This window comes from Ipomoea triloba, chromosome 1 (assembly GCF_003576645.1).
Source record: "Ipomoea triloba cultivar NCNSP0323 chromosome 1, ASM357664v1".
Taxonomy (NCBI): domain Eukaryota; kingdom Viridiplantae; phylum Streptophyta; class Magnoliopsida; order Solanales; family Convolvulaceae; genus Ipomoea; species Ipomoea triloba.
Genome location: NC_044916.1, coordinates 19123429 through 19150453, shown reverse-complemented (window position 1 = coordinate 19150453; position 27025 = coordinate 19123429). Strand labels below are relative to the sequence as shown.

Below are 27025 nucleotides of genomic sequence, written 5' to 3'. Positions count from 1 at the left end.
TCTCAAATGAGGGTGGCTAAGGATCAGATGACATTCAAAAAACACAGGCGTGAATGTTGACAGCAGTTTTGGTTAGAAGATATGACATGACTGATATGAGCCATCCAATATTGAAATGAGAAAAGCCAATTTAGTAAGAGAACAAAAAGAGAAACTTCATGATAAAATAATGCACAGTAATTCGTTCTTAGTTGCATGTGTTTTAATTGGTCACTCAGTGATGAATTATATAATGCTTTATGAGTACTCAAAAATATAACACTTCATGACGGAATTTGACATTAATTACTACCGCTCCATATTTTAATTAACGTTCTTCATTTAAGTATTATAAAATGAATGATCTCCAAATTAGACATTAAAATATACACAAAAATGTAATTATGTATTCGGCATAAAAAAAAATTCAATTGACTTTTCAAACAAGTAGAATTCATACAATTACATCAAAAGTGACTAGTACTCCATAACAAAATGTACATTTTTAATGTACTGAATGTACATTATTTCTGTACTGAATGTACATTATACAAAATAATGTACATTTAGTACACAAATAATGTACATCCCCTTAATATAATGTACATTACTTTTATACTAAATGTACATTATTTTTATACTGAATGTTTATTATTTGATTTATGGTCCACAGAGCTGTGTGGATCATGGGTTCATGCAATAATGATTGCCTATTTAAGTATGTAACTTCTTATCAATCAATCATTTGGTTTTAGGATAATGTATAGCCTAGTTTTCAAAAAAAAGGATAATGTGTAGCCTTACTGGTTTGTCACACGTGTACAGTGCTTCTGCTAGTCTCCGGGTGTTTCATGAAGGTCCAGTTTGGTAAATAATCAGCTTATTAGTCAATTTTGGCTTATTTGATCACTATTAGTTGTTTGGTTAATAAGCTTTTTAAACTCCAAAATGCTAAAATTCAACTACTCAAAGCAGCCTTTTCAATTAGCTTTTTGAGAAAAGAAATTATACCAAACAGCTATCAGCTAATTTATCAAACAACTTTCTACAATTAGCTAATACTATCAACAAATCATACCTTCTAACACAAACAGCCAACCCAATCAGCCAACAACCATTTACCAAACAGGACCGAAATATCAAGTTTTAGCTGATCGAGTTTGTTTGTTTACTAAAGATTAATGGAGATTCAAGCATTGTGGCACCGCTACTTCAATATTTGAGCATAATGATTCAAAACATACAAACTGAACATGCAATTTGTAAGTATTTTTGAGTTCTCTTGTCTTCGAAAATAATGGAACTTGGGGAGAGACCATCCAATCAGTGTTGAAATTAAAAGAAGTAAACACTTGTTCTTAGGTGTTATAGTTCTGGAGGGGAAGGGCAAATTTTTAGCAAGTAATAAGAGTTCAGCCAAATTCATGTTCTTTTCTACTTCATGTCTTTATCAAGATTGCTACCTACTTCTTTTCCCTTACCTTAACTTGATCATTTTCTTTAATTTCCGTGTTATTAGAATTTGAAGCATAATATGGTAGGAGTACGTTCTCATCATGTGCTTCTTTTGTGGATGACGCAGACTACTGTTTGAGTAAGGACTATATCAACAACATTATTAATCACTGCTATATATGAGTTCTCTTATGGAGATTAGATCTAGCTTATTATTATATATGTATCTTTGTTAAGGTTGTATTCAGTAATTTTACCATATTATTCCCTTCTGTTTTCTTTTCCTAATTGACAATTCCTTGAAATATTACTTTAACAGTTCCGAGTTATAAGCAGGAAAATAACCAGGGAGAGACTTTGCCTTTTGATAAAGGCTACAGATCCTCGCATTTAGCAATGAATCACCACTTGTTTACTAAATAGTTAACAATATGATTGATTTCATATCTCGATTTTATGGAGTAAACTTAAAGGTTCTTCAAGAAAAGAATTCTCTATTTGTAGACTGTAGTGCACTATACTGTTGTTGGACTTTAAAAACTTGGATCATAATTTTTGTCAATCAAGAGTAATTTTTGTCAATAAAAATTTTGGAATTTGGTCTGGACTTGGATTTATGTGACTTGAAGTAAATTGCAGAATTTTAGACATGTTTACTTGCAACACAAGAAATAATTAGAATGTGTTTGATTATTGCTAAAATATAATGCTACGAACTTGGTAGTATATTTAAGTTTTCAACTGACTTTTGGGATTTAATTTTTTGGATTCATTTGGACACAGTGTTCAAGTTGAGTGTTGTATTTTATACACTAAGTGCCCTAGTAGTATTCTATATACAGTTACATCTATATTGAAGCACAAGAATGAGGCGACTGAGCAAGAGAATATCTAGAAAGGGCTTTCTTGTAATTTGAATTGTTTAGTTTGTTACAACGTCTTTTTATCGCGAATTGCCTTTGTATATATGCTCCGTGTATCCTCTACTTATGCTTAATAAAAACAGTTCGCTATTTCCTTTCACCATGAACACACGGTATCTCTTCTCCACTTCTCGTTAAGCTTGCGTCCTCTCATCCATCATGGTATCAGAGCCACAGCGTGGCAGCTATGCTGCGGCGGTGTCCGACACCGGAGAGTCTAGCCAGGGAACTTGTCCGACTTCACCGGCTAACCGATCGCCAGTTCGCTCAACATTAGTAGCCAATCCGCAAAGGAATCATGCTTCACAGAGAAACAGCAATCAGGAGGACATAAAAAATCCGCTCTATCTCAACATCAACGAGAATCCTAGTGTTGTTTTAGTTACTCCTCCTCTCACAGGTAGTGGAAATTACCGATCGTGGAACATATCTATGCGCATTGCACTGGAAATAAAAAACAAATGGAGTCTCGTCAACAGCACCATTGCAAGCGCCAGAAAGGAGGCACGCTCAATATTCTGCTTGGAGGCAATGCAACTTGATAGTGTATGCTTGGATACTCAAATCTGTTCACCCATTCATAGCTTAAAGTGTGATGTATATGGACAAAGCCATGGATATCTGGAACGATCTGATAAGACGTTTTGCACAGCGCGATCCGCATCAGATCTCATATCTTCAGAATGAAATATATGGCCTGAAACATGGGAGCCTCATAGTGAACTATTATTACACTAAATGCCGCACTCTTTGGGAAGAGATGGACACTCTTAGACCATTGTCGATTTGTAAATGCGAACCACGATGTTCATTTGATCTTGTGGATGAAATAAAAAAAGGATCGTGAAATCGATCAGATCATCCGATTTTTACAGCGACTAAACGAGGATTAAAATTCGTTGAAATCTGGAGTCTCGATCCTCTCCAGGAGATGCATAAGGTTTTTGTTATGGCAGAAAACTTTGAGAGACAGTTAAACCTCACCAATCTTAGCATGAATGGAGTGGAAATCAACCATGCAGACGCTATTCAGAATGGCCAAAATACCACAGATGATATAGTAGCAGCCATCAACTACTTCAATAGCAAGAAGAATGTTAATGGAGGAGGAGGAACTAACAAGAATGCGAGATGCACTTACTGTGGAATGACCGATCACATAGTTGAGAAATGTTATAAAAAGCATGGGTATCCCCCTGGGTGGATACCGAGATACAAATCAAAAGGGAAGCAATCGGTTTCAGTAGCTACAATGAATTCTTAGAATAAGCTCACATCCGAACAAGTCCAGAAGCTCCTATCTCTCCTCCAAAACTAGATGGAAAAAATCCAAACCCCTAATAATGTAGTCGTATCCCTCATTCCAAATTTCACCAAGGCTGAAAATGATATTGAAGGCAAGTACTCTGACTTTACACATATTAATTCAATTACCTTGTCTTTATCAACCTGGATTCTAGACTCCAGAGCTACTGACCATATAGTGTGTTCTCTTAATTTTTTTGATAAGTATCACATTGTTAAGGGAGCTATGGTTAATCTTCCCAATGGTGAATGCGTTGCTGTTGAACATATGGGAACCGTGAAACTGAGCAATGACATGTGGCTAACAGATACTTTACACATCCCATCATTTAAATTCAATATTGTCTTGGCCAGTAAGCTTCTATAACACTCATCTCACAAGTTAATATTTGCCTCTGGCCAATGCACACATCAGGGGGACCATGGGAAGATGATTGGCTTTGTTAAAGAAGAAAAGGGGTTGTATCTGCTCAAGGAACCGCCGATAACTGACTCTTGTAGACATTACTCCATGCCATGTATTAGTGTTGGTCTTTGGCATCAACGTTTGGGGCATTATCCCTTGAATAAAATCCACATTCTTAGTGGCATTTCTACTACAAATACAAAGACTTTGGCGTGTGATATCTGTCATTTTGCAAAACAAAAATGATCTCCTTTTCTAGTTAGTAATACTGTCTCAAATGCTTGCTTTGATCTTATCCATCTCGACATTTGGGTCCTTTTCATGTAAAATCATTAGGGGGACAATGGTACTTTCTCACAATAGTCGACGACCATTCTACATACACTTGGCTTCGGTTAATGAAAAATAAATCAGAAGCTCGGGGGTTAATAAGGAATTTTTACAAACTTGTTCAAACTTAGCTTGGTATGACAGTTAAAATTATTCGAAGCGATAAAGGTTTGGAATTCGATATGAAGGATTTCTTTGTAGAAAATGGTATAATCCATCAATGATCGTGTGCTTACACCCCTCAACAAAATGTCGTAGTCGAGCATAAACATCAACATGTTTTGAGTGTAGCTCGTGCTCTCCGATTCCAAGCTGGCCTGCCTCTTGAGTTCTGGGGTCAATGCGTCATTCATGTTGTATACCTTATTAATAGGCTTCCATCTTCAATTTTGGAAGGATATAGCCCGTAATACAAGCTGCATCAACAGAGTCCAGATCTTAATAGCCTCAAAGTCTTTGGGTGTCTATGTTATGCGGTTGACTTATCACATTCGCGTCACAAGATGGCGCATCGTAGCAAGAAATGCTTGCTAAGCATGATGAACACACAGTAGAGCTTAGCAATCCCTCACTACATAATGTGCCCATATCTAACTGTGAAAAATTAAATACACAACCACTAGTGAGCAGCCCCTTTCCATTGCCTAACCAGCAGCAACCACCAATGAGTTGCCCCCTTCTAATGCCTAACCAATAGTTGCCCAGGCATGACTCTGTTCCAGGGCATAGCATTGACACTTCTCCGTCAAGTCCTGTTCATGATGACACTTGCAGTAGTAACAATAATGACGCTGGTGTCACATCTCCAATCCCAATTGACCAGCCTCGACGATCAATAAGACAATGGCATATCCCAAGTAGACTTTAAGATTACTATTGTGATGCGATTGCTCAGAATAGAACCTCCTTAGATTGGCTATCAAAGGTGGTAACTTATGAGAATCTTGCTCTGCCACACAAGGTCTTTTCCATGGCTATTACATTGGTCAGTGAACCAAGGAATTTCAACCAAGCCATACAACATAAATGCTGGCAAAAAGCTATGGTTGTAGAGATCAAGGCACTTCAAGAAAATAGGACATGGGAGCTAACTGATTTACCCACAGGCAAGACACCTATAGGGTGTAAATGATGAAAGCTGATGGCACTGTAGAACGCTACAAAGCGAGACTCGTAGCAAAAGGCTACACACAGCAGGTCGATATTGACTATCTTGAAACCTTCTCCCATGTTCAAGGCTAACAATCACATGAACATTTCTTAGCATAGTAGTGTCCAAAGGATGACATATTCATCAGACGGACATCAATAATACGTTTCTGCATGGGGATCTTAATGAGGAAGTCTACATGGTGTTACCACTTGGCTTTGAAAGTGAAAAACAAAATCAAGTGTGTTGACTGCTTAGGTCTTTATATGGACTTAAGCAGGCCAGTAGACAGTGGAATGCAAAGCTTATCGATGCCTTCATTCAAGTTGGTTTCAAGCAGTCCGGAGCAGATCCATCGCTATTTACTAAAGGTACCAATAGTGATTTCATTGCATTGCTTGTATATGTCGATGACATAATTGTTACCAGTGCAAGAGCAGACCTTATTCAATCCTTCAAACTATCTTGGATAAAACTTTCACGATCAAAGACCTAGTGGCTGTCAATGTCATCTGCTAACAAAGTGGCCGATGGATTTACAAAATCTCTTCCCATCACTGAGTATCAATGCTTCACATCTAAGCTGGGCATCAAGGAACTTCATGCTCCAGCTTATGGGGGGGGGGGGGTACTAAAGAATAAGAATGATGCGACTGAGCAAGAGAATGTCTAAAAAGGGCTTTCTTGTAATTTGAGTTGTTTAGTTTGTTACAAAGTCTTTTTACCACGCATTGCCTTTGTATATATGCTCCGTGTATCCTCTACTTATGCTTAATAAAAACAGTTCGCTGTTACCTTTCACCATGAACACACTGTATATCTTCTCCACTTCTCGTTAAGCTTGCGTCCTCTCATTTTGTCACTCTATGGTGCAAGTATATTTAGTTGAATATAGAACACTATGGAATGTTTAGTGTTAGTCTGCATATACATACATACATACATACATACATACATACATACATACATACATACATATATATATATATATATATATATATATATATATATATATATATATATATGAGTTTCCGTGCGACTGACCTTCTCTGGTGCGGTTGTGCGATAGCTTTAGGTGTGCAATTTTCCTTCTTAAAGTGCGTCGTTTGTATGCTCAATGTGCGTCAGTGTTGTAACTTAAGGTGAGTGAACCTAAAGCTTAAGGTGTGTAGTTTTCCTTCTTAAGATGCATTATTTTCCTTATTAAGGTGCGTGATTTGTATGCTTGAGGTGCGCGAGTTGATAAACTTAAGGTGCGCCATTTTAAAATCTTAGGTGCGTGGTTTGTGTTCTTAAAGTGTGTGGTTTGTGTACTTAAGGTGCGTAGTTTGCTTACTTAAGGTGCGTCGGCCTAAAACTTTAGATGCGCGTGGTTTGTGATTTTAATGTGCTTTGTTTGTGTGTTGAAGGTGCCTGGTTTGTGTACTTAAGGTGCGTAATCGCACAACCACACGAGAAACCTTCCCCGCACCTCAATCCTTCCCGATATATATATATATATATATATATATATATATATATATATATATATATATATATATATATATATATATATATAGGGGCGCGCTCCCATGCGAACAGCCGCCCAAGTAAGAAATGAGAACGCTTCACAGCCGTCCACGTGTCCAGATCAACGAATAAGATGCAATTTTAAAAAAACAACGCGGTGGCATTTTCGTAAATAACTGGAACTTTGGTGCACCTAGTTTCACTTACAAGTGCATCTATTTTCGCACATATTTTCACTTACAAGTGCAAGTAATTTACCTTGTTAATATTCATGCACCTATTTTCGCAAATACTTTCAATTACAAATGCAAGTAATTTACCTTGTTAATATTCATGCACCTGGGTGCAACCTAGGTGCACCTAATTATAACATTAGGTGCACTTAGTATTGATTCTCAATGTACAATTCACTTGCACCTATAATACATTTTACTTGCATCTGCAATACATTTTACTTGCACTTGTGCAAGTAATTTACTTTGTTAACATTCATGCACCTGGGTGCAACCTAGGTGCACCTAGTTATAACATTAGGTGCACTTATGTAATACCCCGTATTTTCCTAACGTTATTATTTTAATAAATATTTTCAAAAAGGGATTATTATTATTATTTTATATAAATCTAACTATTTTGTTATGAGCATTGGGTCAACTTATTTTTTTTATTTTACTACTTAAATCCCTAAGCCCAAATGTGATTATTTTGTAATGTTCTGAACCTAACTTTAGCCCAATTCCAAATTAATTATTTTAGCCCAATTTTATTGGCCCATTTATAATTCTCTAATTTTTCTACCGTAACTATATCTGTTTTAACCCATAACAGTCGAACCAAAGATATTTTCCCTTACCCACCACAAAAATGTGACAAGTGTCACTTTCTATACCACATGTTTTCATCCTTATCTTATAAGATAAGCTTGATCTCCCATATGTCTTTCTCTTCAAGATTTGTCTTCCTTTCCCTTTTGCCTATATATAGAGGGGTTGTGTGGTGAGGAAAAATGAGGAGAAGTGAGGAGAGAAATCATATATGTGTGGGAGAAGAATTGTGCAAGTGAAGTAGAAGAGTTGGTTATAGGTAAGATTTATGTCTATCCAAAATTTATTTTACCCCAAATCAAAATATTTAATATGTGCTTATGTGATATTATGTTTAAATTATTTTTTGAAAATGTGAGTACATGTCTTATGAAATTATTTGATGTGAATACATATTGTTTGTTCTTGTGATTGTTAGTGAAATTATTAGATTTATAGAGATTATGATAAGTAATGAAATTATTATGTTGAAGAGATTTTGTGATGAAATTATTGGTATATGGATTATGAAAAGGAAAATATTGGTATGTGGATATTATGAATATGAAGGTTATAGACATAAGATATGACATTGAATAAGTAATTTTGGGTTATAAATGTTGTTGGTCCCAAGGGGATGGGGTACAAGTCTAGAGGGGGGGGGGTGAATAGACTTGTATAAGATTTTGCAAATCTTTTCGACCTCTCGTGTGTATTGAACTTAGGATGTTTAGGTTCGATACCTCACGAGGTGAAGACAAAGTTTTATGCGCAGCGGAAATGTTATCCCCTTTTAGTTAGCACGAGTTTTAGTTAGTTCGAGAGGTGTGATTATATGCAGTGCAATCGAGAAGTTAGCGAGAGATGAAAACAGTAAGTAAATGCAAGAGAGATTTTTAAGTGGTTCGGCCAACCCGCCTACGTCCACTCTTCTTCCAGAAACTCCCTGGAAGGATTGCACTAAAAACTTCCCTTTTTAGTANACTCCAATCTGACCACAAGCTATCGTTGAATCAACTTTGATGTAGAGCAGCTTTGGTCACCTTCTGGATTTATGACAGTTTAGCTTTGTAACTCTCTTCGAACACTAAGATGTGTTCTCTCGCTGTATTGAATATCAGGATGATATTCCAAGTTAAGCACTTTGCACTGGAACGTTTTTATCAGACACCTCTTGTTAACCTCTTGACCTCTTTCACAACCCCTTTCTTCTGTGTCTTTACGTCCTTATATATGAGAGTAGAAGAATAGTTCCGTTGGAGGGAAAACTATTCCGTTTGAAATTGGTCTCCCACGCCGAACATGGGTCTTTGCACAATTTCAGCATTTTTCATGGAGTAGTGGTCTTGTAACTTGAGCCTTTTGTTTTGTAGTGAATATTCCATATTCCACTTTCTTGAGTTCATGCTTCACTTGCTTCTTTTGGATAAAGTTACTCTTTTTGTGTTCCCATCATTCCTTGTTTGGGGAATCTGACCACTTCAGGATTGGTGCACTTCTTGACCGTTTGTGGTGGAGGTCTGACGTGTCATCCACTTCCGTCCATTTTGAAACCTCCCGCTCAGCACCTCTTCCATATTTTATCTCCATGATATTCTTCTTCTCCAAACTTAGAGTATTTTATCTGCACATGTTGACTAACATTCAGCCTCTTGGAGAAGTGCCGGTTTATCGAGACCATAAAAGATGTCTCGACCACTTGATGTTTCAATCCCATGTATCGAGAGGTCTATCTCTCGAATATTCTTTACGTCTCGAACTCGATAGGTATATCGAGAGGTCCTTATGTAAGATATGATATTTTGAAGGATATGGTTATTTATATATTTTGTCCCGGAGGGTGGTGATACTTGGAGGTTTTGAACTATCCTTTATGACTATTATTATTATGATTATGATTATGATTATGATGATGAGAGTTGAGATCTCTCTATTTGGTTTTGGCCACTGGTTCATGGAATCGTCCGGTTGGTTTGGATTTGATTTTGATTTGGTTTTGGGCCACCGGTTCGTGGATTCGTCCGGTTGGTTTGGAAGCTTGAAATTTTCCATTTAGATCCATTCCTCCTTGATATTTTATATAATAACTATTTTTGGATATATGAAAAGTTTAATCAATTATTTGAAGAATTGTCTTTGGTGGTTATTGTGAGAGTTTGGATACTCTCTATTTGGTGGTTATTTTGAGAGATTGAGATTATCTCTTTGGTATTTATTTTGAGATAATGGAATTATCTTTTGGATGTTTATTTTGAGATATTGGAATTATCTATTTGATAATTATTTTGAGATATTGGAGTTATTCCTTTGGTATTTATTTTGAGAGTTGGAAATCTCTCTATTAGTGAATAAGTTTTGGTTTAAAGGAATTTTGAGTAGTGATGATATTATGATATATATTGAGGAAATTGTTATATGGAAAAGTTAAGATAAAGATATTATTATGATATGTATTGAGGAAATTGTTATATGGAAATATTGATATAAATATTGTATATGGTGAATCTTGAGGAAATAGTTGTTGAACGATTTTGGATTATGAAATAGGCAATGACCTTATCTCCTGGAAATTTTATAGATATTTTTGGTATGTATTTTTATACATATTTGAATGTGTATGATTTCCTCAAGATATACTTCTAATGGATTAAAGATGATTTACATTGATGAGATTAAAAATGCCATGTTAAGGGGTTGAAATTTTATTATGTGGAAATTTATGTGCTCCAAAGTGCTATGTGCAAAATGTTTTACGGGGTAGAGTACGTCTTACCAGCCGTCGTGCTGACTTTGTTTCTACCATAGTGTTTTTGCAGGAAATATTTGGCATGGCACTTGGCATGAGAGTGAATCGTTGTATAAAGATTTTATTGTACCATTAGGAATTCCACCATTGTAATAGTAATTTTGGTAGTAGGTTTTGCCTGTGCGTTTGAGTATAAGAGAGATACTCGAACGTGGCATAACACCCCTTTTTCCTTTTAGTTGTTGTTTAAGCTTCCGCTGTTGTATAAAAAAAATTAAATTATACCCGTATTTTCGGTAGTGGAAAAAGTGGGGTGTTACAACTTAGTATTGATGCTCAGTGTACAATTTACTTGCACTTGTAATACATTTTACTTGCACGTGTGCACCTATTTTCACTTACAACTGCAAGTAATTTACCTTGTTAATATTTATGCACCTGGGTGTACCTAGGTGCATCTAGTTATAACATTACGTGCACCTAGTTATAACGTTAGGTGCAACTACATGCTGGACACGTGGCGCACTACGATTCGTCCGCAGTTCTCTCCTGGGCGGCCCATATGCACCTGAACGCCATCCTATATGTGTGTGTGTGTTGAATTGTTATTTGCTTTTGATATTGACAGGAGACAGTGATCTCATTTCTATTGTATACGTACAGAGGCCCTTAAATTTGCTCATCATGAGGAAAAGATGATTCAGGTAGCCATTTGTACTGTAACTCTGAATATATATAATGGTGCATGTTCAAAGTGTATTGTTTGAAGTGCTTTCAACTAGATCAAATGACTAAAATATTATTGTTTTGCAACAACGGTCTTTTGGTTATGCTGTTTGTGATGATATGGTCTATCAGTTTATAACAACAGTACATTGCACCTCCAGTTTCAGATTAATTACTTTTCTGACTTGGTCCTTTGTTAAGAAAGAAAGAGATGCTTCCACCGAGATAAAATATTAATTCATGATAAAAAAAATGTCATCTAAGTTACATTGATCATTCTAAGAAATATGTTATTTTAAGAAAGAATCAACTAAGTGTCCCTAAGTTTTCATTTATATTTATACATTTCAAACGACTTTAATTTGGCTCAGGGAGGCTTGGAATCTTGAAAGAAGAAGTAAAGTTGTTCTAGAAAGTGATGAAATCACAAATGATCTCGATCTACTACTTCCAGAACATGCTTAGCGTTGGGGAGCCTCGTTTGAGCAAAATTGTCGCCCAGAATATTTTCAGCATATTGGTCTGATCTTTACCAGCCACACTACTTCCATCATTGTACTTAAGAGATACCAATGTGAGATCATCTGCATTTAGATAATACATCTCCAATCAAATACTATCTGAACAAAACAAAAAACAATGACATAAATCTCACTGAGATTTTAATTTGGGCAATCTCGAATGGATATCATCCCATGCCTATTCTTCTTCCTCAGAATGCTTCCAGCTCATATTCAACTCAGTGTTATTTCTATTAATAGAATCTTGTGTTGCATGTAGATATGCTTTAAGACTTGAAGATTTGTGGGAGGGGTAATTTTGAAGTCCATGCTTAAGATCATAACCATTCCTTTTACTGGAGATTTTACATGTGGCAATGCTCTCAGAATCATACCATTGTTTTTCAAGACCTTGTTTCTTATACTTTTCACTAGTTATTCCTCCATGCATTCCTAGCGCCTTGATATCTCGGAACCATATTCAGAATCTGCATATGCCACATTTACAGTTTTCTCAACACTCATTGTTTTCTAAGCGCCCGGTTCATTCAATTGACCTTTCTAAACACAGTGAATATTCTGCAGTACACAATATTATAAACTCACATACGACTACTTAATCAACATGAATTTAAAACAAGATGAAATTTTTAAAACTGCAAATTTTACTGAACCTTGATAGAAGGATCCACCCATGATCTTCCCGGAGGACCAGAACTAAGACCGGTTGTTCTCTCCAGTCTCTCTACATCCTTAGATGATCTTACAAGTGTTGCACTAATGCCACAAGCATTTCCCTTTGCCTTTATATTACAACAATATGAAAGTGCACCTAAAAGTTAAAAACTAGCTTCAAAATAAAGTAGCAGTAAGAAATCAGGTAAATTGAGAATCATTTAGATCTGCACTCTTAAAGTTCAACTTCTTACCCTAGCTGGCTGCTACAAGAATGCATCAATTAAACAACTTTGATGGAATGGATTCTACTCTTGTTGATGAGTATCATAGAGTATTAAATTAGAGGAATTGGAGACTACATTCCTATCATGCAATGGCTTCACGTGTTGGATCTGAAATGGAGCAAGAAGAGAAATTTTTCCATAGATTGGATTGGGAATCAAATTGTTTCTCAAGCTATACGGCTATCTACAATCAATGCTACATTTTGTCTAAATTGAGAGCCAAGAAAATCGAAAGAAGGAAAGAAAAATTACCTATTGTGGAGAATGCATTTCAACCTTTGTCAAATTATTTTTTGGTTGAGTTGGAAGGAAATGAACTAGCAAGAGCAATATAATTGAAATTTCTAGATTGGAAACACATGTTGCTCCGGTAGAAACTTCAATGCCTATTGTTCATTTTGAGAGTCAAGAAATACCTATTGTTGATAGGGTACCTCACAGGTTGGGTACTACATTTGTTAGCTTGGGTGATGTTGCTTTGAATGGAGGAGAACAAGCACAAGCAAATGTTGGAGAAGGAAGAGGATAACAATATCAAGCAAATGGTGGAGAAGAAAGAGAAGAATAATCTCAAACACATGTTGGAGAAGAAAGAGGAGAACAAAGAGGGGATCAACTTCAAGAAAATGCTTTGATAGTCTCTACACATGAGACTTGTTCGAATGAAGCTCAAGCACATTTGGAAAATCTTTTGATTGAGATGCTCAAGAAGATAGATGATTTACAACATGGACTACATGCTCAAGTTGATAATGCCATTGCCACACACTCCGAAAGGATTGAAGATTCATATCTAAAATCCTACAAAAGCTTGCAAGAAATGGTTTGAAAAGCACCAAGTAATGGAGATGCAAGTTGACAACATTCATTCGAAAATAAAGGCCAACTTAGATGTTTTTATTGTGCAAATAATCCAAGTTATTTGGTGAAGAGAGGAAACGTGGTGAAACTTTTACTGTGCAACAAAACAAAAATCTTCTAAAGGTTGTTCACCAACATGAGAATCAACTAAGGGATGTTCACAATGAGGTTGGATTTATCAACACCAAAGTCGATTGTACAAAGGGTTCAAATGACAACATTCATTCCTCTATTTCTGGCCTACAAAGCATGATTGTGGAGCTTACTGATTATGCCAAAAAGGGGGAAATGAGACTCAGTAATTTGGAGAACATTTTGGCAAGCAAAGGAGTACAGTTCGGTGGAAGCAGTTTAATTCAAAGAAGTTGTGACCAACATGTTATAAATTGATTGAAGAAGATGCACTTCTATCATGAAGTCTCACAAAGAAGCAAAGCTCAACCACCTAGGCTACTCACCATAGTAGACGTATCCAAAGGTTTGAAGAAGTCTAGCCCAGGAGATTAAGCACAATGGGTTCCTGAACAAAATATATCTCAAAGCCATGGAGGAGTTTGCAAGGGAAATGATGAAGACACAACTTCAAAAATACATCATACATTACAGTGCAGTTCTTAAAGATGGGAGAACAATTGAAGAATGCATAGAATGGTTTAAAAATGGAGCACTACCGGGCGAAACGATCACGGAAGCTTATAATTTCTTTCTTACCGGCAGATACGTGGAAACTTTTATGATGCTCAATTTTCTAATGACTTTGTTGCTATGAGAAATCACGTTAATAATTTATTGGAGCAAGAAAGGAACTAAAGGATAAATTTATCCTTGTAATAATTGGCATTTTGGTACGGTAAGCGCATATTTTGTCTATATGATGCTTATAATTATTTATCTGTGTTATTGCTATTTATGTTTGGTTGATTGAAAAGGTTTTTAAGCTTAGCATGTATAAATCGCATAATTGAAAAAATTACAAAAGAAATTTACATGTCAAAGAATTCGAAAAATGCGAATAGGTTTTTATTGGCTAAAAACACATTTCCTAGGTCTAAAAACAATTGTCAAACTTGTCTATGGCTATATTTAAAATTAATAAAATTATTTCAAGATCATACTAATAAAAGACTAAGCCAAATGACTGAGTATAGGTTTATTGGCGTCATCAAAAAGGGGAAAAATAATATTTTTGTAATAAAGTTTTGATGAGCTAAATGTATTTTAGATCCCCATAATTTTATTTATTTTAGGCTAAGCATCATATTGCCAAAAGGTCAATAAGGATTTCTCAGTCACGCAAAATCAATTCAAGTGCATATGTTCGTGAAAATGAAATAAAAGAACAAAATTAATTTGGAAAATTAATTTTGGGTCTACAAGTATTTTGACCACAGTTAGTTTATAAATATTGTTTGGACTATAGATTACTAAAGTGCTAATGGCGAAGTGGTAGAAGCTTTTGGGATGCCTTGAATCTAATATGCTTAGGTTCGAAGTATGGCAAGGAGCACGGTCAAAAGCGGAGCATGAAAGTTGCATGACTCTAAAAATGGAAGGAGCAAGAGGCGAAGGAACACATGAGCATGATTCTAGGATCAAAATCATCAAGATACATACAAGATCCTTTCAAAGAATTGAAACTACATGCCAAAATTGAAAGCTGAATATCAGCTTATCACAAGCAAGTTGAAAGAGCCAGGGCAACTATCAACGGCACAAGTAAAGTTGAAAGAGCGGCTAAAACGGCTCGTACAAGGAGAAATTAGAAATAAACCACCACATCTATAATAAGCGTACGGCACAAGTAAAGTTGAAAGAGCGGCTAAACGGCTCGTACAAGGAGAGATCAGAAATAAACCACAATAAACGTAGATTTTGAATATCAGCTTATCACAAGCAAGTTGGAAGAGCCAGGGCAACTATCAACTATCAACGGCACAAGCAAAGTTGAAAGAGCCAGGGCAACTATCAACGGCACAAGCACAAGCAAAGTTGAAAGAGCGGCTCGTGCGTAGATAAATCTGAAATCCGTATCCGTTAATACGTTATTTCATATTTATCAATTGTACACTTGACACTCACCTATTTATTTCATATTTATCAATTGTACACTTGACACTCACCTATTTTTTATAGATAGTAACAATTGTACACTTGACACTCACCTATTTTTTATAGATAGTAAGAATTGTACACTTGACACTCACCTATTTTTTATAGATAGTAAGAATTTGTTTTTATTTGTCATTTCTTGTTCTAGTATTATAATTAGCCTAGTATTTCATATTTATCAATTGTACACTTGACACTCACCTATTTATTTCATATTTATCAATTGTACACTTGACACTCACCTATTTTTTATAGATAGTAACAATTGTACACTTGACACTCACCTATTTTTTATAGATAGTAAGAATTGTACACTTGACACTCACCTATTTTTTATAGATAGTAAGAATCTGTTTTTATTTGTCATTTCTTGTTCTAGTATTATAATTAGCCTATTCTAAACTACATGCCAAAATTGGAAGGTGAATATCAGCTTATCACAAGCAAGTTGAAAATGCAGATCAATCTGTCAGAATCAAGTTGCAACTCCCAAAATTGGAAGGTCTTTCAAAAGAATATCAGCTTATCACAAGCAAGTTGAAAATGCATATCAATCTGTCAGAATCAAGTTGCAACTCAATACGAATGTAACGATCAAAATTGTCAAAGATATCAGGCTACAAGTACCAAGCATTCAAAAATCAAATTATCCCGCTCCAACGGATATATTTGATTATCTATATAAAGCTCCAACGGATATATTTGATTATCTATATAAAGGGCATAAAGACTTGGAGATCAAGAGAAGTGTTGAGAAGTGAACAACAAGAGATCGAAGTGAAGTAAAATACGTGAAAAATATAGAAAGGGGGGAAGTTGAGCTATATACGAGAGAAAATCTTCAAGCATATTCTTCATACAAATATCTAGAAAAGAGACCAAGTCTGTAAAGTCTCAAAGAGTTTGAGAGAAAAGAAAATTATATTTTATTATAAGGAAATCTCTATTGGGTGTAGATATAGGGCTGAGTAACAAGGGGAGCTTGTGAAAACCCAAGGGAGTGTAGCTTTGTGCGAGGCACTCGGAGTTGCTAACTGTAGCTTTGTGCAAGACAATTAGTTGGTGTAAGGAATATAGCATTGTACGAGATACTTGGGATTGAGTGTAGCTTTGTGCAAGACACTCAGGAAGTGCTTGGGTAGCACTGGTGTTTCACTATTTGTATCTAGGTGAACGAGATAGTAAATTCCTTATAAAAAAATATAATTTTCTTTTCTCTCAAACTCTTTGAGACTTTACAGACTTGGTCTCTTTTCTAGATATTTCTATGAAGAATATGCTTGAAGATTTTCTCTCGTATATAGCTCATCTTCCCCCCTTTCTATATTTTTCACGTATTTCACTTCACTTCGATCTCTTGTTGTTCACTTCTCAACACTTCTCAACACTTCTCTTGATCTCCAAGTCTTTATGCCCTTTATATTATTATTATTATTATTATTATTATTATTATTATTATTATTTTTTGCAATTGATGGGGTGCCTGAGCTTTATTTATTTAATAATAACGACAAGTGCGGGCATTGAGTGTTTTCCTTTGCCCTTTGCAATAAAAGATGTGGTCTTGTGTTTGTAGTATTTTGATCTTTATTTGAATTGATTATATTTTTTTTACAAATGGGGTCTAATGCTTTATTAATTAATTTCTTTATGGGGATAGTTTTTACGTGGTTTTGAATTTGTTTGATATCAATGATCTTGATCATCCTATTGAGCACTCAGTTTGTTTGTGGCAAGCAATTCGATCTGTGCTTGGGATGACAAAAGTAATTACACCGTGAAGAGCTGTTACTGATTGGACTAAGATGTGGTATACTAGTATTATGATATTCCTCAGCTCCAAAGGTGGAAACATGTTTACCTACCGCTGGCGCACTAAACTTGAGATGAGTAAAATATTTTTCATATTTGCTAATTGTGTTGTATGGGTGCAAATTCTATTTTACACTTATTTGTGGATTGCGAGGTAGCCAAGTAGTAGCATTGGAGATTTTTTTGGAAATGATTTTTGCACAGGGCAAGGCAATTCAATTCGATTATGGATTGGATTGAGAAGATCTTCTAGAATTTAAGAATGGATTATCATTGTATGTTAATCATGATATGTTGGAAACACCAAAAACGATGACTTATGAAATAATTAAGGTAATCTAGTGTTCAATCATTTTTCATGAGACAACAATATATCTTAATAACTGGCATGAGATAAACTCAAAAGATGGTCATACCAAACTCCATTTTGAAGAAGACGTCTAAAATTGTCCTTCTAACACCACGACATGCATGGTTGCCTATCTTTAACAACCATACACTCAATCCATTTGTGTTGTAACTGTCTATATTTGAATAGTGTGATTGCATTGTTATTGTTCTTCTAAGATAGTCATGGCTACTCAAAACAGGCACCATGGCTATTTATATCCAATCAACTATACATCATAATCATAATAGATCTCTTGGGTCAGTTGGACGGCCACAGCTAATGCTTGTGCAAGGACAACCTTCACCATATTTTTGAAAATGGAAGTTTAAAAAATTGACTAAACAAAAAACAAATGATATTGCAAGTGAAAGCCACACAAAGTAACCTACAAATAAAAGAAAATCAATTGTACGTTTTCTTTTTCAAAGTTGAAATGTTTATATGAAACTTTTTTTTTTCAAATGTAAAATTGAACTTTTTTGAATAATTTGAGGACTTGGTTTGCCCCCAAAAAAATTGATTGTCAACAAGAAATAAAGACGGAAGAAATTTTGTTTTTCTTGTTGTCATTTACAACATGTTGATGCAGTGCAGACATTTTACTTAGTCATTGCTTGCATCCACAGGATAGAAGGGGTGAAAATAAACTGTAGCATCACTAAGAAATACGTCATAGAGCTAATAAAACTTGTCTTACCAGCAAACAAACTAATGATACTCATCATATTGTTTAACCAATAATTACCAAAACTCTTTAACTTACTCTCTTTTTTGGGTACATGGGATGGGGTCTGCAGAGAGGGGGCTTGCAGCTATAGTTGAAATGCAGCCAAAATTCCACTTTGGGTTGAATAAAATAACAGGGGAAAGAGAAACTATAGATGCTATATAAGCTTTGCACTGCCTAATACTTCCCTCTTCTCAATTTGATACAGAATAAAAGCCGATGATCGCCTAAGAACCAGATCTTCCATCCCATGACAGAAGACATAATGTAAACTGGGGAGGAGTCCCTCAAATTTGCAGTGCCCAGTTTCCAGAATTCTGCATTCAAGCCTCAGATATTGTCTTCTTCCTGATTGTGAAAACAGACTTATTATTCAAGAAAAGTCGTATATCTAAATTGAGTTTTGTTTAAATTGTCGGGAATATCAAACAATATGTGAAATATGAATGCATAACAAGTAAATCAATATGCAATAACATGTATATGATCCCTAACATGAGTACAAAACCATTGGAGGTGCAGGAAAAGGCTGTTGGATCAGCCTCCTATTCAATGGACTGATAATACTCAACACATCCCATATAGAATAATCACCAAATGAAAACAAAATTACCAACAACATGCTTCAAATTTGAACTGATATCTCTCATCCCCATTAAACCTATCAACAGATGCAGATAATATAATGAACCCCAGACACAGCTTCATGCACTCCTTTGTGTGGCATGCTGCAAATTTGCAATTGCCAATTGAGATGAAGTCAGTTGGAGATGTTGACATGGCATTTAGTCACATTGGGAGAATGATGCATCAGGGTTAACACTTAACAGATATATCTCAACATGCAAAAGCAGACAGCAGCTCATTCAATTTGATGAAACACCTAAAACACTATAAAATCTGATATTACATGAGCACACAGTCACACAAACATGTATACAATGCACAAAACACCAGCATCCCCCACCCCTCTCCATGGTTACAAACATTATAAGATCATTGAGACCCAGTGCATGGAAATTCACATCAAATTTACCTGTTTAATATCCTCAACCAGACCCAGATCATAAACAGAACTTTCTGTAATGCAGTTTTTGTGGACTAGGGGACCCTGAGCAGGACTCATGTTAGTTCTTCCACTCTTGTCGCCCAAAGACTGAGTACTGACATAAACAGCACCTTTGAACATCCACTGATCCATTTCATCACTGAAAACATCCTCAAAAAGCTGGCCACACAAGACACATAAACACTGATTTTCATCAGCTGGAACCATCTGCACAGTACATTCCATTTTTTCGACAGGCCCGTCCTCAAAGCTAGCATTTCCAACATTCCATTCATTTGAATTTGCATACCACTTCCTGGAAGACTTATTCAACATTTTCATATCTGGAACTTTGGATGCATGCCATTCTATATGTCTATCAAGTTGCTCCTTGAGCTTAAGTTTAAAACCACATATACCACACTCATGTGGTAGATCATCTATAAGTTCACTGATCACAACTGGATGTGGCTGTCTAATTACATCTGGCTTAAACACAAAACCAATTAGATTTTTAATACCTCTTGCAACAGACTGCTGCAAACCATCAGAAGCTTTAGCAGCAGGTTTTGCAAGAGCTTGGCTGTACTCCATAGACAATGAAGGGTTTTCTGAGGAGACTGCAAATGGCAAAGCTGTTCCTGAACTAGTATTTACACTTGAAGGACTCTGGTTCAAAGTTTGAGGAGGTACATGTGACTCAAAAGAAGTTGAGGACTCTTCTTTCGATGCAGTTATCAATCCCTTTTCAACCAATGTACTCAGAAGGCTTGACACTGGATTAGAGCCAGCACTCACCACATTTGAAGAAGACATGGATGAACTAGCCAAAAAAGAAGGATGTCGGCCAGGTGGCAGTGGTGGCTTTTCCAGGTTTCCCTGGGAATATGTAGTGAGAACTGATGCATTCCCCTCTGAAGGCTCACTTATGACAGTGGCTGGTTTGCTCTTAGTAGAAGCTATAGTTAGTTTAACTGATTGAGATGACAAAGACCCTGCATCCTGAGAATTCAATCTAGGCAAGCTGTCAATTACAGAATTAGTGCCCAATATGCCACTGTTCATGACAGCAGCTAACAAACTGCTAGTAGTTGCTTGCAAGGGGGATTCTGCACCTGGAATAATAGAAGGGCTAGACGATGAACTGACAGGCAGTGATGGCTCAGTAACACCTGGTATTTGAGAAATTGGTAATTCCTTAGCTTGATCCAAATATTCAGCCACCTCAGGTTTTGGTTCTAGCTGCTTAGCAAAGGGATTGTGATCCCTTCCTTGAGTAGAATCTGATAAGCTTGGGGGATTTGTTCTCATTGAACTACCCAAATGGGCATTATTAGAGAGTGTTGGCTGAGAATCCTGATAAAACCTTTGACGGGGGTCTAAATTCGACCTCCTAGGAAATTGAGAAGTTCTTGGATCTGGACGGAGTATAGCCTGGGCTTGGTCTCGCTCTGCTATATTGAAAGCTACTTGATTAGATGGTGATGGTGGAAGCTGGTGCATCGGTGACTGTGCAGAGGGAGACGCAGCACTGCGAGACTCCTTTTCTACAGCTGCATTTGATGATAGTCCAAATCTTGCTGTTCCAATAGAAACTGATCCTGTTTGTGGCTTACAAGATGTCTTAGCAATTGAATTCCCAGCATTTGACAACCCACTGAAAGAATTAGAATAGTCTTCAGAGTGACTTGAAAAATCTCTAGCAGACACTGGAGCAGCAACTCCATCTAATGAATGCAGCTCTCTTGCCCACAGTGATGATCCCTCACGTCCAAATGCTGCTTGGCCTTTGTTCACTATTGAAATAGAAGCAGTGGAAGCATCAGGATTGAAGCTTGACCCAACATCCCTTTCACTTTGCAATCTCCGCAGCTGAGTCTCAATATCCTGCATTGGCACAGTATTAGCAACATACACTGAAAAAGTATTTTCTTATGACCATGGTTGCAGTAGGCGCTAGGCGCTAGTCGGGCGGTAGACTAGCGCCTAGCGCCTAAGCGGTCTAGGCGGCGCCTAGGCGGTTCTAGGCGGCGACCTATAAAAACAAAAAATTAATTCATGTGTGTGGGTGTATGTCATATATTATATTATATTATATATATATATATCTTACTTCTCTTACTTATATAAATAAATAAATTTAAATATATATAAATATAATAATAAAATTAACAATGCCGACTCGCTCGAGTTAACTCGGCTAACTCTGTCGAGTTGGGCGAGTTAACTCGGCCAAATTCGGCCTAGTCGGCCGCCAACTCGGCCAAGTCGGCCGAGTTAGGCACTAGGCGGCCAGCCACCTAGGCGGACGCCTAGGGAGCAATTCGCCACGGTCTAGGAGCGCCTAGCGCCTAGGCGGGTGTCTAGGCGGCCTAGGCGGGGATTTTTGCAACAGTGCTTATGACTAGCACAAAGCAAACTTCCAAGCAAAGTTGAAAAAATCTCTAGGCGCCCGATTTTATAAAAAAAAAATTAAAAAAAATATTTTAAGAGTTAATACTTAATAATTGTAAAGTGTTTAATATTTTAAGTCCGCTTTAATAGTTAAATAGTTAATACTTAATAACTAAAAAAAAATTAATAGTTTAAATGTTTAAGATTTAAAATTACTAAAATATTATTTAAAAAGAAAAAACCTGCCCTAGCCGGCCGCGGAAATGGCCGATTCCAGCCAAAATCGCCGCGGCCGGTCGGCACCTAGGCGCAATTTTTGTAACATTGCTTGCAAGACATTGCCACAAAAGATAACATGCAAGTAGACAATATGAGGCGCATGATGGGAAGAGGGTGGGGCCAACCAAGGCAAAAGAATCAGATAATAGATCTCTAATCAAATACTATCTGAACAAAAGTAAAAAACCAATGACATAAATTTCACAACCAACAAACTTACCATTCTTTCAGAACCATCCGGAGTACAATGATCCTTCACCGAGATTTTGGCTATAGCATGATTGGGCAATCTCGAATGGATATCATCCCATGCATATTCTTCTTCCTCAGAATGCTTCCAGCTCCTATTCAACTCAGTGCTATTTCTATTGATAGAATCTTGTGTTGCATGTAGATATGCTTCAGAACTCGAAGATTTGTGGGAGGGGTAATTTTGAAGTCCATGCTTAAGATCATAACCATTCCTTTTGCTGGAGATTGTACCTGTGGCAATGCTCTCAGAATCATACCATTGTTTGTCAAGTCCTTGTTTCTTATACTTTTCACTAGTTATTCCTCCATGCATTCCTGGGCGCCTTGATATCTCAGAACCATATTCAGAATCTGCATATACCACATTTACAGTTTTCTCAACACTTATGGTTTTCACGGCGACCGGTTCATTCAATCGACCTTTCTGAACACGGTGAATATTCTGCAGTCAACAATATTATAAACTCACATACGGCTACTTAACCAACATGAATTTAAAACAAGATGAAATTTTTAAAACTGCAAATTTTACTGAACCTTGATAGAAGGATCCACCCATGATCTACCCGGAGGACCAGAACTAACACTGGCTGTTCTCTCCAGTCTCTCTACATCCTCAGATGAGCTTACAAGTGTTGCACTAATGCCACCAGCATTTCCCTTTGCCTTTATATTACAATAATAAAGCACATGAATAAAAGGAAAGCAAGGCATTGAAAAATAATATGTAGTAATAAATAAATGAATGAAAAGCATGAAACCATGAAAGCCAAGAGCTTAATGAGAGCCCCACATTTCCCATTGTAAACACCACTAATGAACACCATTACTAACAGGCATAGATGCAGGTGATAGACATGATTCACAATTTATATCATTTCACTGTAAATAGCGACCAACTTGTTTTAAACTCATCATTCATAATTAAATGTAAATTTACAAAAGTTGTTACTTTTGCTCAGGAATGGTTAAATTCTGTATATTATTACATGGCTTACAAGAAACAGCAATATGAAAGTGAACCTAAAATTTAAAACTAGCTTCAAAATAAAATAGCAAGAAATCAGGTAAATTGAGAACCATTTAATTTCAGAAAGCAAAAGATCTGGACTCTTGAAGTTCAACTTCTTACCTTAGCTGGCTGCTGCAGGTTCTGCCTAGCCTCCAAATACTTGGGATTGACATGAATACTACGTGCAGGACGTGGAGTCTGTGATTCATTTCTAGAAGTTGTTCCTGATGATGAACCATTGACCCCAGTTGTAAATCCAAGCTCCTTCTCAATTAATTGAAGTGTTTGTGGAGGGAACACCCCTTTCCAAGTTCCAAAAAGATGCCGCATGCCAGAATGTATTGATGGATCAACCTGTCTGTACACCTTGCAAAAAACCTAGAAGGCAGAAAAAATTAGTGACAATTCAGATGTAGAACCAAATTATAGGTAAAATAACCAGCAACTCACAAAACTTTTCTCAAACTACAATTTGGTGTTTGTTTATGTAAGTAGGAAAGAAGAATAATGCAGTCACTGTTGGGGAAAACAGCAGGGCAATAAGCATCTCAATGATCTAACCTCTGGTAGCCTGGTAGCAAAATACTTAATATAATCCCTCCCAATATTCTTCACAATACTGTCCAAAAGATAGAGAGATGGCAACTTTTGATCACTGGGAACCTGTAAAGTAATTCCCATAGCTATATTAATAAAAGTGCACTATTGATTAAAACAGCAACTCAGAAAGAGAAGGCCTACTGTATTGATTGTTTGATTCCAAAAAAAAACTAACATAAATACATACAATATCTGATCACATGCATAACTTCTAGCAAAACAGTGAGCACCAAGAGAAAATCTAAGTGTCTTAAAAAGGGTTGAGAAATTCCACTATTCTGAATAAACTGAAACAAGACCAAATGCATTCTTTTGCATATGAATCAAAGGACTTGTGCAACATTAATAAACATTTAATAGCTTAAAAGTTATAATTAAAGTTTATATCTTGATAGCATAAAATTGTAGTTATCTGCATAGAATCCCCTTCAAGATATAATGGAAGTGTTTATAAACTCTCCTGTAATATCAGACGATACTTGAAAGTGTACACACTACCATTAAGGACAGATATAACCACTTTGCTGGCATTGACATGACAATGTCATTTCCAGTCAACAAGGAGAACTAGTAACATAATCCGGAAATCCAACCAAATAATTTCAAATCCATAATGAAAATGCAAACTCAATAATCTCGGAGGCTACAGTCTCAATATTCAAACAATTCCATATCAATATGCTTCATTTCCTTTCTTTGACCATAAAATATGGAGATGCAACAATCTTCAAGTGCCAACAACTAAAACATTTGACTGTTTGTTAGCGCACTCAAGTCAGCCTTCCCCAGTAGCGAATGATAAACATCCTTTTTGCATCAAGCACTACCAGGAGTTATTCCCATTGTAAATGTAGAAGAATGTCTCACAACTGACTGATGCTGTTTCTGCAACTAGGAAAGACCCTATAAATTATCCAAAATGATTCTCAGGTCACTTCATTTATCTAAACATCATTCCTGGGGTAGCATCACAGTATCACACAGCTACATCCCATTGTTCCAAGCACACCATAATGAAACTTAACAAGGATGCTACATAATATCATATGTCACAACATTCTTGCACTGTGACAACAGACAACTTATTGCAAACAAATGAACAGTGCTAGCAATGTGGAGGTCCAAACATATGGCAGAGAATGAGGTAACTTCGGGTTAGAACCAAAGAAAGAAAAGGAAATTGGAACCACCGGTACTGTTCTTCATGCATTTGATTAATGATTATAAACAACCAATGATTTCTCTATTCCTTCATCAATCCAAAGCCAAATATCAATATAAGCATCAGTAGCCTGCTGTCTTCATTGTTTTTAACACTTTTAAAAACCATAGATTTGTGGTCACTTCACAACAAAAAGCATAACCTTAGCTAGCAAATTAATATGTCATCACAGGTAATGCTTGAAATCACAATTGAACTTGACAAAGTAAGCCAAAATGCTATGAAACCATGAAATTCATTTACTTACCAACACATTTGTACAATTATTTTACCAATTCACATACATACTCCAAGTTACACAGAGCTCATCTAACCTGATAATTGAGAATCTAAGAGCTTCACCTTTTGTAGGATAATATTTCCTATACAATACAAAAAAAAGAAAATATAACACTAAATTGAACACGTGCATTTAAATCCGGAATATCACCTCAAGAATGTTGGCACAGATCGTGGCTGCAATAGCCTTGGCAGCTGGAATACTCTCGCCGGCAATGATAGTCAAGTTGGTGATTATCGGCTTCGAATTGAAGGTCAGCTCGGCCAAAGCCGTCTTATACTGACTGACCAGCTCCTGATGGTTCTGTTGCTGCTGTTGTTGTGGATAAGATCCACGAACTGAGTCACTACTCTCTGAGTCTCCTCCTCCCCTCTCGCTAGCTCGAAATCTTGAGCCTGCTGAGCCTGAAGCCATCGGCCGTTGCTGAACAAAACTCCGTCCATTCAGCGTACGATTCGTAGCAGGATCTTCAGCTAATCTCGGTTTCTTCAGCCCCGGCTCGATTCTCGATCTGTCAAATGGTCTACGAGAATCCTCCATCTCCATCAATTATTCTCACCGCTCAAACAAACCCTAATCCACTCTATGGTACATCAATTACAGGGTTACAAAAATAACCACAATAAATTAAATTAAATTAAATTAAATTAAATTAAATTAAATTAAAAGTCTATAGCTCATTCATCATTATTATGTAAATGAGAATTACAAGAATGAAAAACTATGACACTAAATCCGATCTATGCATCTTCACATAGAAACCTGAAGCTGAAAAACTGCATCTCAAAGTATACAATGACAAATCTGAGACCCGGTAGCCGAATTGATTATCGGTTGGGCATGTGTAGATTGATTCGGGTAGAAATCTAGGGTTTCCTCTCGGTTGGGAAGAGTAGCAATACAGCGAGCGCTCTCGCCTGCACCTCTCAATATATGAGATGTATAGATATATATATATATATATATATATATATATATATATATATATATATATTACATTTTAGTAATTTTTTTTAATTTTTCTTTCTTTACCCTCTATTATATTATTTTCTTCCGTTAAATAACCTCACATTCCGTTAATATAAACTTTAATAACGTAATATTCGATTAACTTTTAACTTACTAATTATTTTTTATAAGAAAAGTCTTAAGTTCGAACTTCATCTCAATTTTGGCATAATGGGAATGGCAACGGGGCGGGGCGGGGCGGGGAGGGGTATCCCCGTCCCCGTCGCCGCCACCTC

General features: G+C 36.4%; 1 protein-coding gene across 4 annotated transcripts; it reads right to left on the bottom strand.

Annotated features, from left to right (window-relative positions):
* Positions 1–18604: 18604 nt before the first annotated feature.
* On the bottom strand, positions 18605–26696 carry LOC116021799 (polyadenylation and cleavage factor homolog 4-like). 4 transcript variants are annotated; one of them, XR_004099072.1, is made up of 8 exons: positions 25932–26696; positions 24241–24342; positions 23800–24057; positions 23205–23333; positions 22636–23109; positions 19731–21629; positions 19308–19422; positions 18605–19011 (listed from the first exon to the last, which is right to left on the bottom strand). XR_004099072.1 is itself a non-coding variant. In XM_031262290.1 (7 exons), exons 1-7 carry the CDS (start codon positions 26325–26327, stop codon positions 19025–19027), a joined length of 3276 nt encoding a protein of 1091 aa, XP_031118150.1. In that variant the 5' UTR covers positions 26328–26696; the 3' UTR covers positions 18605–19024. The 4 variants fall into 4 exon arrangements, 3 of the variants coding, with proteins under 3 accessions (XP_031118150.1, XP_031118141.1, XP_031118159.1); XM_031262290.1 differs by lacking the exon at positions 19308–19422 and having other exon boundaries at positions 18605–19042; XM_031262281.1 differs by lacking the exon at positions 19308–19422.
* Between the last annotated feature and the right edge of the window lie 329 nt (positions 26697–27025).

What these genes read in the sequence shown, in the direction of transcription:
- LOC116021799 (XM_031262281.1), bottom strand. Translation starts at nt 26,327, where the DNA reads ATGGAGATGGAGGATTCTCGTAGACCATTTGACAGATCGAGAATCGAG. An exon ending in GGGTGGATCCTTCTATCAAG is followed by an intron (nt 23,110 to 23,204) that starts GTTCAGTAAAAT and finishes TGTTGACTGCAG; the next exon opens with AATATTCACCGTGTTCAGAA. An exon ending in CGGATGGTTCTGAAAGAATG is followed by an intron (nt 21,630 to 22,635) that starts GTAAGTTTGTTG and finishes GTGCCAATGCAG; the next exon opens with GATATTGAGACTCAGCTGCG.